The sequence below is a fragment of the Dromaius novaehollandiae genome, chromosome 5 (genome assembly GCF_036370855.1).
Source record: "Dromaius novaehollandiae isolate bDroNov1 chromosome 5, bDroNov1.hap1, whole genome shotgun sequence".
NCBI classification, from domain to species: Eukaryota; Metazoa; Chordata; class Aves; order Casuariiformes; family Dromaiidae; genus Dromaius; species Dromaius novaehollandiae.
In genome coordinates, this window is record NC_088102.1 from 72,596,454 (window position 1) to 72,610,129 (window position 13,676).

The 13,676-nt window shown below is 61.7% G+C and overlaps 1 protein-coding gene across 1 annotated transcript; it reads left to right on the forward strand.

Moving 5' to 3' along the window:
* Window positions 1-5,030: 5,030 nt before the first annotated feature.
* Window positions 5,031-12,642, forward strand: LOC135328618 (scavenger receptor cysteine-rich type 1 protein M130-like; the record flags this gene model as incomplete). Its single annotated transcript, XM_064513498.1, has 14 exons — window positions 5,031-5,061; window positions 5,613-5,933; window positions 6,093-6,407; window positions 6,553-6,861; window positions 7,079-7,393; window positions 7,694-8,011; window positions 8,090-8,425; window positions 8,694-9,071; window positions 9,357-9,494; window positions 9,840-9,935; window positions 10,612-10,740; window positions 10,922-11,042; window positions 11,629-11,710; window positions 12,415-12,642. Coding segments are annotated over 14 exons (3,117 nt in total), but the record flags the coding sequence as incomplete, so codon positions are not given.
* Between the last annotated feature and the right edge of the window lie 1,034 nt (window positions 12,643-13,676).

Below are 13,676 nucleotides of genomic sequence, written 5' to 3' on the forward strand. Positions count from 1 at the left end.
CAAGCTCTGTCATTGCCCCTACTTGGACTCTTCCATCTGGGCTGGACCAGGAGTGCCTCTGCCTGGAGCCAGCACTTGCATTCACTCCCCTGGCCTTCACGGTCTGGGTGGGTTTTTCCAGGCACAGCCCACATGGACTCACGAGCCACCTGGGCCCCTGCACGGCCAATGCCTTTTGCTCAGACAGCAAGCAGGTCCTGCGGTGTCCTATGGGACGCAGGTATGGAGTTGTGCTGTCTAGACTTGTGCGCCCCCAAGCTAAAGAGAAACCTGAAACAATAGCTCAAGGCCCCTGTGACCTCCTGCCCCAACAAGAGCCGGCACAGAGCCTGGCTTGGGTCAGAGTGGTTCAGGTGGGCCCTGTGGGACTCCTGCCATGTGCTAGCCATGGCTCCCGTTCCCTGACTCGGAACTGGAAAGCACTGAACTACAGATGCGGTTCACCTGAGCAGACAGACAGGACAACCACAGTGTCCCTCTCTCGCCTGCACTGCCCTGGGTGCACCAGGGCTGCTTTGAGGCCAGTGTGGCAAATCCCAAAGTGAGCTGCGTGGCTCTGAGCCCCTTCTGATCTCTGTCACCTTTCCGCCGGCAGCCCCAGGACAGTAAAAGCCATGGGCAGGGAGTGGGCATGGCAGTAAGGCTGTGGCCGTGCAGGCTCCCTGAGGTCGGATGCTGTGGGCCTGGGTCAGTGTGTCACCATCGAGGTGGACCATGCCCTGCAGTCTTAGGTGGCAGTGAATACCTGGGGTCATTTTAGCAGTTCTCCTTTTCTTGCACTATTGAAAGATTGAACATATCGGGATTAAAGGAAGAAACACAGCAGGAGCTGGCTGCACTCAAAGGAAGAAAGGAATTTTGCTGCTGTCATACCGGTGGGGGAGGACGATGGCATTATGGATGGGGGTGCCTCAAAGGGAGGCTACGGCCTGCCTTCCTGCCTGCCACCAAGCGTTGGCCCCATCCAAGACAGCAAGGCACATGCTTTGTGTCTGTGATTGCAGGCATCACCCACAAGGTGCACAAAGTGGGCCTGGGAAGAAAGCTGAATGCACATCTCTCAATGCTAAATATCCCTCTCCAGCTTCCAACTGCTGCACTTCCATCTCCATAATCAGCTCACAGCTTTGATACCTCCCATGAATGTCCTACCAGTTAAACACAGAAGGTCTATGTGGTCAGTGGGTATGCTGCATGAGCTTTCTATGCCACTCTTGTCTCTCTGCAAGGCCTGCCAGCATTTGTACGCAGCCCATACTGGAATGCTGAGGTCTGACAAGCCCCTGCCACTAGTCCACTTCCCGACGGCTTCTGTTGCTGTGACCTGCTACTCTTTCAACTAGGGAAGCAAGTGGCTATGCACTGAGCTTTGCAGCCAAGGTAGGATGTGTCCTGTGAGAGCCCTGACTCAGTTGCTGGTCTGCACCTCGTCCCTGCTGTCTGTACACAGTGGGAAAATCCCCACACTGGGGCACTGGAGCTGTCTGTTGTGCTGCAGCTGCAAAAAATGTCCCCACGTGGCAGCTGAGCTTGCCTGGGCAGGGAGGGATTCCCACCAGCTGAGAAGCGACTGTGGGCAGGTGCTAGCCACCCTCATCCCTGCCCTGACAGAGGGCTCCCGGATGTTGGATGGAGGGCGCATTCCGAGGTGGAGCGAAGTGCTGGGAACTGCCCTGCCCTTGGGTGGGTGCTGCTGCCACAACTTAGGGGTGGCCCGAGAGACCTGCAAGGCACTGCTGGGCTGAACTGCTTTGCTGGTACAGCCAGCCACGAGCATAGGTCCCCTTGACAACCAAATCCACCTAGCTACCTACTGCAGATGCTGAAGCAGCCACCCTTCCAGGCGTTGTGCGGGAGGGAAACAAGGGGGCAGGGCTGGGGCCATGCCTGATTCACTGGACCTGAAAAGGGCACAGACCAGAAGTGGCATCGTCCCATGTTCCCACTGCAGTCGGTGGGGAGAAACAGGCCGTAAAAGGGGGAATGCAGGTGCAGGCTGGACTGAACCATGCCAGGCGCTGTCTCCCTCTGCCCTCCCAGCTCTGCACCAGCACCTGCACTAGCAGGGAGCAGGGCCTGGCAGCTCGGCAGTGACATTACAACCTCAGGCCAATACCACACAGGGTAAAGAAGCCCTTTGTGTCAGGAAGGCCTTGAAGTGGCCAGAGCTTTCCAGATCCTTTTGCCTTGGGGTGACGTTTCAGTGCATCTGCACAGGGCCGACAGCGTGGCACGACTGAAGCTGCCCTGCGCTCTGCCTTGTGTTCACGGAAGCACAGACGCACACAACGGCAGAGGTTGGAAGGGACTTCTGGAGATCATCGAGGCCAATGCCCCTGCCCATGAGGGTCATCTAAAGCCCATCGCCCAGAACCCTATCCAGATGCCTCTGCAATGCCTCCAAAGACGGAGACTCCACAGCCTCCCCAGGAAACCTGTTCCCGGGCTCCGTCACCCTCACAGGAAAGAAGCTTTTCCTGCTGGGCAGACGGAACTTCCTGGGTTTCAGGTTGTGACCGTTGCCTCTCATCCTATCGCTGGGCACCACTGAAAAGCTCTTGACACCCTCCCTGCAGATATTTATGCCCACTGATAAAGATCCCCCCACAGGCTTCCCTTCTCCACAAAGAACAGGCCCAGTTCTCTCAGCCTTTCCGCGTGTGACAGATGCTCCCATCCCTTAAGCATCATACGAGCCAAATGGGCCTCGACCTTCCGAGCCCCATCGTTGCCTGCTTGGAAAACATCCCTCCATTTCTCCCACATTTCCTGAGGCTGGCTCCAAACTGGCCCTTCCTCAGCTTTTCACACTTCTCCTTAACCACGGTGTCAAACAAGTGTCACATAGCATTGGTGAGCTGTTAGAGTGGCCCTACTGATGAGGAGCTCCTAAGAAATAAGGCTCCCTTTCAAGCTGACTGTGCTTCCTCTTGCTTTAGAGTACAAACAGAAATGCAGAGCACACACGATAAGAGAGTTCTTGCAGGCAAGCTTGATTCTCATGCACTGCTGGACCCTCCTCTCCTGCCTGAGCCCTTTCCCTAAGCACAGTGGCCTGGGAGACCTCACTGGCAAAGCTCCTCCTCCCTTCCTCCTCTTGTATGTGCCCTTTTTCACTGGAGTTCAGGAGAGCTTATCCAGGCCACCCTCCTGAGGCATTAGCTCATCTCCTGAGCCTCACGACAGAGGCTTGTGCTTAGTGGAGGCTGTCCTTCATTCCCTGCATGGGAATGCCCTATCCAGACGCTTCTGCAATTTCTCCAAGAACAGAGATTCCACAACCTCCCCAGGCAACCTGTTCCAGGGCTTCCTCACAGGAAAGAAATTTTTCCTTCTGGGCAGACAGAACTTCCTGGCTCTTGATACCCTCCCTTCAAATATTTATACCCACTGATAAAGATCCACCCCCCCAGGCTTTTCTTCTCCACCATGAACAGGCCAAGCTCTCCCAACCTTTCCTCATGTGACTGATGTTCTCATCCCTTAAGCACCTTAGGAGCCAAATGGGCCTTGACCTTCCAAGCCCCATCCCTGCCTACTCGGATAAAATCCTGATCCTCTTGCACTACTGGACCCTCCTCTCCTGCCTGAGCCCTTTCCCTAAGCACAGCAACCAGGGAGACCTTGTTGGCAAAGCTCCTCCTCCCTTCCTCCTCCTCTATGTGCCCTTTTTCACTAGAGCTCAGGCCAGCTTAGCCGGGCCACCCTCCTGAGACATCAGCTCATCTCCTGAGCCTCGCAACAGAGGCTTGTGCTTGCTGGAGGCTCTCCTTCATTCCCTGCTGGCTGTCCTACACTCAGGTAGGTGCTGGGGAGGTTAAATGTGATGATCACAAAGGCAAAGCCCTGCCAGTGATGCCACCCACACAGAGCGATATTAAGCTGGGGGAGGTCTCCACTCCTGGCCAGACCGTCCCCTTGACCAGCTGGCTCAAGGGAACCAACACCAGTCTCCCATATCCCTCAGATTTGTCTGAAGAGGCCCTCAATCACTCTGGATTTGCTCCAGGTCTCTGTGGCACTGGCACTGCAAAGAGATACTGATACACAGAAGCCTAGCGTTATCGTACTCTGAAATGCAGCTGGCTGAGCAGAAACAGAAGCAGGTGGTGAGATGCTGGCTGTTCAGCAGGCCCAGCAGGTGCCTGTGCTCTGACACAGAGCAGCACTCAGGCTGCTGCTGCTGCTTCCCCTTGGGGGCTGGTGTGCAGTGGGGGAACCAACTCCTTCCTGCCTCGGCACTGCATGCGGCAAGCGTGGCTGCCATGGGGACTGTGGGGCTGAGGGGCACAGGCCTGCAGGCAACTGGATAGCACCTCCATCCGCCTGCAAGCTGCTGTGAGGGGCCCAGGCCCTCCTGCCAATGTGCCATGGAGCCTGGGGCTGGGCTTGACTTGGTGCTGCCCTGGAGCTTTCTAGCCCAGAGCCAGCCCCAGTGCCTGCCCCATGTGGAGGGCTGCAGTGAGGAGGGACCTGGTGCCAGAGGTCAGCCCCACAGCAGCAAGGAGCCTGCAGCAGATGCTGCCCCCTGCAGAGGACGGTCCCTTTCAAGGAAGGGCTCTTGCCACACTCCCTGGCACAGTGTGACACACCCAGACCCATGCGGGATCAGGCATAGGAAGGGCCCACACACCCTGCACCCACTGCAGCACCCAGGTGCGGAGTCCTGCTCAGATCATCATCAGGCTCCCCACGGGGACAGCCAGGCAGGCACCCACCCACTGGTGGGGTGCGCGTGATGGCAGAAGTGGAGCCGAGAAACATATATGGGCATGCACGGAGATGGAGAAGGTTATTGGAGGCTGGGGCTCCGTCAGATGGGAGATAACCCTCCTGATAACGTCTCAAAAGGTGCCTAACACTGTTGATTGGCTGCCCTGGCAGCGAGGCCTGCACCTCTGCCTATATATTGCCCTCCCCACCACAGCAGCCTCTGGTGGCCCAGGAGGCAAGCAGGAGCTGGAGGCTGCACCATGGGGCAGGAGGTGTTTGGGATGGCCACCACCAGCCAGCTCCTTGCCAGCACACTGGGACTGCTGCTGTGCGTGCAGCTCTGCAGGGGTGAGTGCCTGCGGGCTCCCCGGGGCTGGAGCTGCCTGCCTTCATGTCGAGAGTGGGAGGCAGCCCTGGGGTTGGGGAAGACACGATGGGGCTGGGGTGGCCCCCATGGGCCTGTGTGTGACCTGCTGGGCAGGCTTCCCAAGGACACCAGTGGAGACATCCCACCTGGACAGCTCCCGGGCACTCGCGGTGCCTGCGCTGCGCTGGGGACAGGGTTTTTGCAGTGGGGCCAAACACTGAGCACATGTGGCAGTATGCATGCCCCACAGTTTTCCCCTTGTGTCAGGTGCTGGACATTCAGGGGCTGGATACGGCCCTGCCTTTCTTCACAGCTCGCATCCTGCAGTGCCCCCAGGGCTTTTCCACATACACGGCCATATGCCAGGGCCCAAGAGCCAGCCCCACAGTGGGGAGTGGAGGCCATCAGGGCAGGGAACAGCTGTGGGACATAGCCCCCTGGGCCAACCTGGCAGGGCAGGCTGCACCAGGCACCCGTGGCATCATGCGGGGGCTCCACATCCTCCTTTATGGTCCCACATGGGCACCCACAGGCACTGAGGAGCTGAGACTGGTTGACGGAGGCAGCCGCTGCGCCGGTCGGGTGGAGGTGAAGCACGAGGGCCAGTGGGGCACCGTGTGCAGCTATGACATCCTCTGGGATGTCCGCGGGGCCTCCGTGGTCTGCAGGCAGCTGGGATGTGGCACCGTGGCCAGGACTTCCCCATACACCCCATTTGGGGCAGGAGCTGGCCGGATTTGGCTGCAACCCTTCTTCTGCAGTGGCACCGAGACAGCGCTCCACCACTGCTCCCACTATGGCTGGGGCCAGCACTACTGCGGACATGACTGGGACATGGGGGTGACATGCTCAGGCAAGGGATTAGGTGACTGTGCTGGGGGGCAGCCCTTTGGCTGCACGCGGTTGGGAGCCATTATGGCCATGCCCAGTGCCTCCCCACCAGGGACTCCCCGGGTGTGGGAGTGGCGCTGGAGGGCAGCACTCTCATGCCCTGAGGGCACCTCTAATGCAGATGCCGTGGAGCTGAGGCTGGTGAATGGAGGTGGTCCCTGTGCAGGCAGAGTGGAGGTGAAGCTGCGGGGCCAGTGGGGGACGGTGGCAGATAACGAATGGGACATGGAAGATGCCGAGGTGGTGTGTCAGCAGCTGGGCTGTGGCTCAGCCAAAAGCGCCCATGCCTGGAGCCGCTTTGGGAAAGGGTCTGGACCAATTCATCTGGCTGTCGTTGACTGTCGCGGGGATGAGTCCGCCCTCTGGGAATGTACTATCAAGGGATGGGAGCTGTACAATGGAAGCCATGGCTGGGATGTTGGCGTGGTCTGCCAAGGTAAGAGCTGTGGCGGGCACGGCCCAGGCTGTCTCGCCCCCGGGGGCCACCTGTGCCAGCACCAAAGCTCTGGTGGCAGCCCCTCCACAACCCCCCAACATGTCCCAGGGACCTCCAGGCGACCCCACACTCTCTTCCCCGGCAGGGTTTGTGCAGCTGGTCGGTGGGGACAGTGCCTGCTCGGGTCGTGTGGAGGTCAGGCAGGGCCAAGGCTGGGCAACCCTCTGCAAGGCCCACGTGGACCTCAACGCTGCCCATGTCATCTGCAAGGAGCTGGGCTGTGGAGCAGCTCTGGCCGTCACTGGGGCAGCACACTTTGGGGCAGGAGCTGGGCCCATCTGGGACGGGGGCTTTGAGTGTACAGGCAATGAATCCCTCCTGTCTGCCTGCACCCGCAGGCTGCCCCACGGCCAGGGCTGCACGCACAGCAGTGACGCTGGCGTCATCTGCTCTCGTAAGAGCGTGGGGTGTGGGGCAGAGGCTGCAGCGGGGGGCATGGGGAGACGGGCAGCGGGGACAGGGGTGCCCTGGGCAGGGACGGGGCAGGGAGGCTGCAGGTTGGCTTGTGGCAGCCCCCAGGGCATGGGGAGGCAGAGGGCTGCCATGCCTGTGTGCCCCCGCCATTGTAGCTGCACAGGGCCTTTGTCTCCAGCACCCTTTCTCCCTCCCAGCCTACACAGGCTTCAGGCTGGTGAACGGCAGCACAGAGTGCACAGGGCGGGTGGAGCTGGAGGCGCACGGCACCTGGGGCTCCCTCTGCGACGCTGGCTGGGACGTGCCCGATGCCCAGGTGCTCTGCCACCACCTTGGCTGCGGCTTTGCCGCCTCCGTGCCCCGCGGAGGGTATTTTGGGACAGGGAGCGGCCCGCTGTGGCAGGACACTTTTCACTGCAGCGGGACCGAGTCCCACCTGGGAGAGTGCCCTGCCATGGCGCTGGGGACCCCCGCCTGCTCACCACGCCACGCTGCCGCAGTCAATTGCTCAGGTGCGTGTGGGGCAGGTGGCGTCAGACAGGAGGGCCTGCTGTGGGGAGGGGACCCAGCACCCCAAAAAGGAGGGGTGTCCCTTCCCCCCACTGCCAGCAGGAGCTGTGGGGCACAGGGCCCATCTGGGGAAGCAGGGCCATGTCAGGGCAGGAGGAGGGCTGAGCCCAGGCATAGGGCAGCAGGCACACGGGCAGGAGGAGGGCAGTGGGGCCATGCTGTCACCCGGCATCCCATGGGGCTCCCCGGTGCCCCGCGGTCCCCGCAGCACCTCAGGACATCTTCCCTCTCTGCGGGGACAGGTGGTGCTGAACCCCTGAGGCTGGTGGACGGGGAGAGCCGCTGCGATGGCCGCCTGGAGGTGTCCCTGGGTGGGGCCTGGGGCCGAGTCCTGGCTCAGCAGTGGGATGACAGCAGTGCAAGCGTGGTGTGCCGGCAGCTCCGGTGCGGCACAGTGCAGAAGGCCTACACCGCCCCAGTGCTGGGGCCAGGCTCAAGCCCCCTGGTGCTGGGCGGGCTCCGGTGTGCGGGCACGGAGGCTCACCTGGCCCAGTGCAACGCCACACTGCACAGCACCGTGCCACCGGGCCACGTCAAGGAGGCAGTGGTTGTGTGTTCGGGTGAGTGTGCTGGGAAGGGCCCCGGGGCGCCGCGGGGGCCCAAGCAGCTGCCCCGACCCGAGTGGTCTCTGGCTGCAGGGAGCCAGCAGGTGCGGCTGGCGAGCGGCCCTGGGCGCTGTGCTGGGAGAGTGGAGATCTACGTCCAGGGGACCTGGAGCCACGTCTGCGAGGATGCCTGGGACCTCCGGGACGCCATCGTCGTCTGCCGCCAGCTGGGCTGCGGAGAGGCCCTGGCAGCGCCCGGCTCGGCCCACTACGGCCGGGGCTTGGGGCCAGTGTGGCTGGGTGCCGGCGGCTGCTCCGGAGCCGAGGCAATGCTCTGGGACTGCCCAGCCCCAGCCCCGGCCCCAGCCCTGGGGCAGCGTGGTTGCAAGCAGGGCGCCAGTGTGGCAGCCATCTGCTCAGGTCAGTGCTGTGCTCCACCTGGGACGAGTGCAGGGTGTCTGTGGGACCGGCAGTAGCGCCAGCCCTCCCCACCAGACTCCCTGACCACCTCCCCACACCCTGGGCAGTCCCAGGGGGCAAGATGCCGCCTTCACCCCACTGCCCCAGCGTGTCCGTTTCTGGGCGTGCTTCTCTTGGAGCCCTAGGGAGGTGGGCGGGGTGACCGGGACAGCAGGGGTGTCTGCCCACCCCCGCCTGAGCTGTGGCCCCCCATTCTGCCCCCTTGCAGAGCTCACAGCCCTGCAGCTGGCGGGCGGCAGCAGCTGCACCGGGCGCCTGGAGGTCTTCTACAATGGGACATGGGGCAGCGTGTGCGCCAATGGCACCAGCCCTGCGACAGCCGCCGTGGTGTGCCGGCAGCTGGGCTGCGGAGCCACGGGACAGCTGGCATCTGCACCGGCAACCACACAGGGCTCAGGCCCCGCGTGGCTGGCCTGGGTGCAGTGTGAGCTGGGGGCCGACTCCCTCTGGCACTGCCCCTCAGCACCCTGGCACCTGCAGCCCTGTGACTTCCCTGGAGACACCCACATCACATGTGACGGGGACCCTGGCAGCACCAGAGCAACTCCCACGCCAGCCATGGCAACTGGCTGTCCAGACGGCGCAGCCTGCACAGGTAGCTCTGCCTGCGCAGGGCAGCACGGTGGCCCCAGGGATCCTCCAGCTCCGACCAGCACAGCCCAGTGGAGGGGGAGCAGCTCTGGCAAGGAGACCCCAGCTGCCGAGCACTGCCACCCCTCGGCCTCATGCAGGGGTTGGCTCCCGGGCACAGGGGTGCCCTCCTTGGCCTCCCTGTCCCGCCAGCCGCTCCCCTGCACCCCCCCATGCATCCACAGTGATGCAGGACGGGACAGGGTCCCCAGCCTCCCTCCAGCTCCGCCGCATGTTGGTGTCCTCACAGGTGCCCACAGGAGCCCCACAGCGGGTGCTGGGGCCATGCCAGTGCCCACCATCCTCTGCATCATCCTGGGGACCCTGCTCTGCCTGGCCCTGGGGGCTCTCGCCATGCAGGCATGGCGCACCATGGCTCAGCACAGAGGTGCGTCGTGCCGGGGGTCTCTGGGGCTGAATCTACCAGGACGAGGCACCAGGGCAGAGCCAGTCAGGGCTGGGGGCTGCTGATGGCTCCCGGGACTGCCCGGCCATGGGACGGCCCGGCTGCACAGCCTGGGGGCAGGCGCAGCAGCGGAGGCCAGGAGGCCAGTGCCGAGCAGGGGCAGGACCCGGCGCAGCATGGGGGCCAGGCAGGGGCACCAGAGCCACTCAGCGGATGGGGCACAGCAGTGGAGCTGGGCCACAGGGATATCGGGGGCACAGCTGGTGACCCCCACCATCCCACGTGCTGTGCCCATGGCCTGGGGTTATGGCTGCCCTTGCTTTCCAGGCCCTGGCAGAGCTGGGGACACAATCTCCGAGGCCGTCTATGAGGAGCTCGACTATACTCTGACGCCGGATTACCAGGAGGTGCACAGTGGCTCAGGTGTGTGCACCCTGGGCCTGGCAGGCTGTGACTCCCAACGGCCCCTTGCTGGCCCAGCCTGGCCCGGCCTGGCACCTCTTTCTGGAGAGGGAGGTCTCTGCACTGAGGCCCCCACGCACCCATTGCTGCAGCAGCTGGGCTTGAAGCCTGGCCACCTGCTGACCATGGGGAGCTGCAGCAGGGGGGTATCTCCTTGCCCTCCACAGTCCCCACTGTATGGCGAGGCTGTCCTGCCCAGGGTGCTGGCTAGGCCATGGGGCTGGGCAGCCTCCACTAACACCACATCCTCCAGACTCACCGTCAGAGGGCTCAGCAACAAAGCTGCCGTATTACACCGACAACAGTGTGGAGGCCAGCAGCCCTGTGACAGCAGCAGGTACAGGGCCGGGGTGCAGGGTCGTGCTACCATGTGCCCAGAGATGCAGCCCTTGCACCACAGCTGGTGCCAGCAGGGGCCACACGCAGTACCTGGAGCAGCATGGCCGTGTGGCCCTTGGTTATTTTCTGGGCCAGCACTCATGGCCAGGGTCGAGCCTCCAGGCTGCAGCCTCCATCCCAGAGTTGGCAGCCCCACGCAGCGGGCCCCCATGTCAGCACCCCCAGCTCCGCGGCTGGTGGCAGCTGGCACAATGCAACCCCTGCCCCAGCCTTCGTTTCACTGCCCCGTCTGTCACAGACACCCCTGCCCTGTCCAGGCATGACCCCCCGGATGGGTACGATGATGCCGTGGCCATGCAGCACCCGAGAGAGGCCGCTGCTCTGGGGCTGAGTGACGGAGATTTCTCTGAGGCAGCGGCGCTGGGAGGTAAGAGGCACTGCAGCCCGCGCAGCAGCCCTACCATACCCAGCGTCGTGCTGTCCCGCCGGGTGAGGCTGCTCCCCTGCACTCTGCCGCAGTGGTGGGCCCCACGGTGGGGTGCCCCAGCCCAGGCCTGGCAGCCAGGGCATGAAACAGCCCCTACAGGCACCGGCCTTCCTGTCCCCAGTGGGGAGCCGGCCCTCACTGAGCCACCCGGAGCCGCCGGGAGCCACAACAGACGCCCCAGCCTCAGTGCCCAAGGACGTGGGCTACGATGATGTTGGCCTCAGCGGCCCCAGGACGTCACTGTGAGCATGGTGGGGTCACGCTGCAGCAGCCCTGAGGACATGCGTGGTGCCATGTGACTCTGCCCCCACAGAGCCACAGCCTGGCCACAGAGGAAATCGTCTGCCTGATTGACCGCCTGCTCAGGCCTGCTGGGGACTACGGGCACTGTGGAAAACTGCCTCCATTATCCCTTCCATGCAGCCCTCCATGCAGCCTTCCATGTGTGTGCTTCCACTGTGCATTTTCTATTAAAAAAACAAGAATTTTTTGAGCCTTGGCCCCAGGGTCGGTGCTTTGGGCATGTTGCCATCTTACAGGGGTGGCTGGGGCAGACACGAAGCACGTCCTGCTCAGCATGAGCCTTCTCGCGCAGAGCCAGTAACTCTCCAGCTGCCCTCACGCGGCTCCGGTTAATGACAGTCGCTGCTGCCGGTGTTTCGTCCACGACGCCCTACACCGGGACGCCTCCCTGCATGGTGCCCCAGCTGCTGTGGCCCACACCTGCCGTAGGGCAGTGCTGCCCCAGGCTGACATTTGCCATCGCAGGTGGGGCACACTGCCTACGGCAGGGGCTGCCATGGAGTGAGTGCCGCTCTGCAAAAACAGCCGAGCATCAACAGTGCTGCCCGATGCAGCCATGGTGGAGCAGCTGGCAGGCTTCCTCTCCTCACTGGAGGTTTCCCTTGCTGTAAGGCAGGCCTGCAGCCCAAACACAAAGGCAGGACAACAGTGTGACAATTGCAAATGTCTCAGAGGGAGGCTACCACCTGCCTTCCTGCCTGCCAACAAGCAAAGGCCCCATCTGCAAGAGCAGGGCACACGCTTTGTCTCCTTGATTGGGGGCATCATTGGACACCACTGAAAAGAGTCTGGCCCCATCCTCTTCACACACTCCCTTCACATAGTTATACTAATCAATAAAAATCCCCCCACTCAGGTTTCTCTTCTCCACCATGAACAGGCCCAGCTCTCTCAGCCTTTCCTCACATGACACATGCTCCCGTCCCTTCAGCATCTTAGGAGCCCTTTGCTGCACTCGCTCCAGGAGCTCCATGTCTCTCTCATCTTGAGGAGCCCAGAACTGCACATAGCACTCCAGACGTGGCCTCCCCAGGGCTCAGCAGAGGCACAGGATCACCTCCCTCCACCTGCTGACAACACTCTGCCTAATGCAGCCCAGCATACCCTTGGCCTTCTTGGCCACAAGGGCACGGTGCTGGCTCACGGTCAGCTTGTTGTCCACCAGGCCTCCCAGGTCCTTCTCTGCACGGCTGCTTTCCAGCAGGTCAGCCACCACCCTCTACTGCTGCAGCGGGTATTCCTCCCCAGGGGCAGGCCTCTGCACTTCACCTGATTCAGCTTCATGAGGTTCCCCTCTGCCCATCTCCCCAGACTGTCAAGCTCGCTCGCAAGGGCAGCACAGCACTCTGGGCTATCAGCCACTCCTCCTGGTTTTCGATCATCAGCACACTTGCTGTGGGTGCACTCTGTCCCCTCATCCACGTCACTGAGGAAGAAGATGAACAGTACTGCACCCAGCATGGACCCCTGGCAGATACCGCTAGCTGGCTAGCTACAGGCCTCCAACTAGACTTTGTGATGCTCATCACAACCCTCTGAGCTCTGCCAGACAGCCAGTTTTAAGCCACCTCACTGTCTGCCCATCTAACCCACACTTCCTCAGCTTGCCTGTGAGGATGTGATGGGAGACAGTGCCCAAAGCCTTGCTCAAGTCAAGGGAGACAACTTGCCCTGCTCTCCCCTCATCTACCCAGCCAGGCGTCCCATCCTAGAAGGCTCTCACACTGGTTAAGCACGATTTCCCCCTTTGGGAATCCACACTTGCTACTCTGGATCACTTTCTTAGCCTCCACATGCTTGCCAGTGGTGTCCAGGATGAGCTGCTCCATCACCTTGGCAGGGATCGAGGTGAGGCTGCCCGGCATGTACTTCCCTGCACCCTCCTTCTTGCCCTCTTGCAAGACTGGAGTGGCATTGGCTCTCTTCCAGGCCTCAGGCACCTCTCCTGATCTCCAGCAGCTTCCAAAGAGGACTGAGAGGGGCCTAGCAAGGACCTTGGCCAGCTCGTCACCACCCCTGGGGGCATGCCATGAGGGTGCATGGACTTGTGGATGTCCAGTTTGCTTCAGTGATCCCTAAGCCCATCCTCCTCCACCAAGGAAATGTATTCCTCTCTTGAGGCTTTCTCCCAGCTCTCCAGGGCCTGGGATGTGCGGAGGGCCCGTCTTCATGGGAATGACTGCAGCAAAGCAGCATTCAGGATCTCTGCCTTTTCTGTATGCTTTGTCACCAGGGCCCTTTCCCCGGTCAGCAGTGAGCCCACAACTTCCCTTCTCCTCCTTTGGTTATTGATGGATTTAAAGAAGCCCTGCTTGCTCTCCTTCACATCCCTCAACACATTAAACTCCAAAGGGGCCTCGGCCTGGACCTTTTGAGCCCCATCCTTCCTACTCGGACAACATCCCTCTATTCCTCCCACGTTTCCTGAGGCTGACTCCACACAAGCCCTGCCTCAGCTTTTGGCAGTTCTCCTTAACCATGGTGTCAAACAGATGTCCCCTGGCATTGTAGTACTCTAAGAGTAGTTCAGGAAACCACAAGTGTAAGCCAGACACATGCAGCCACAGGCAACA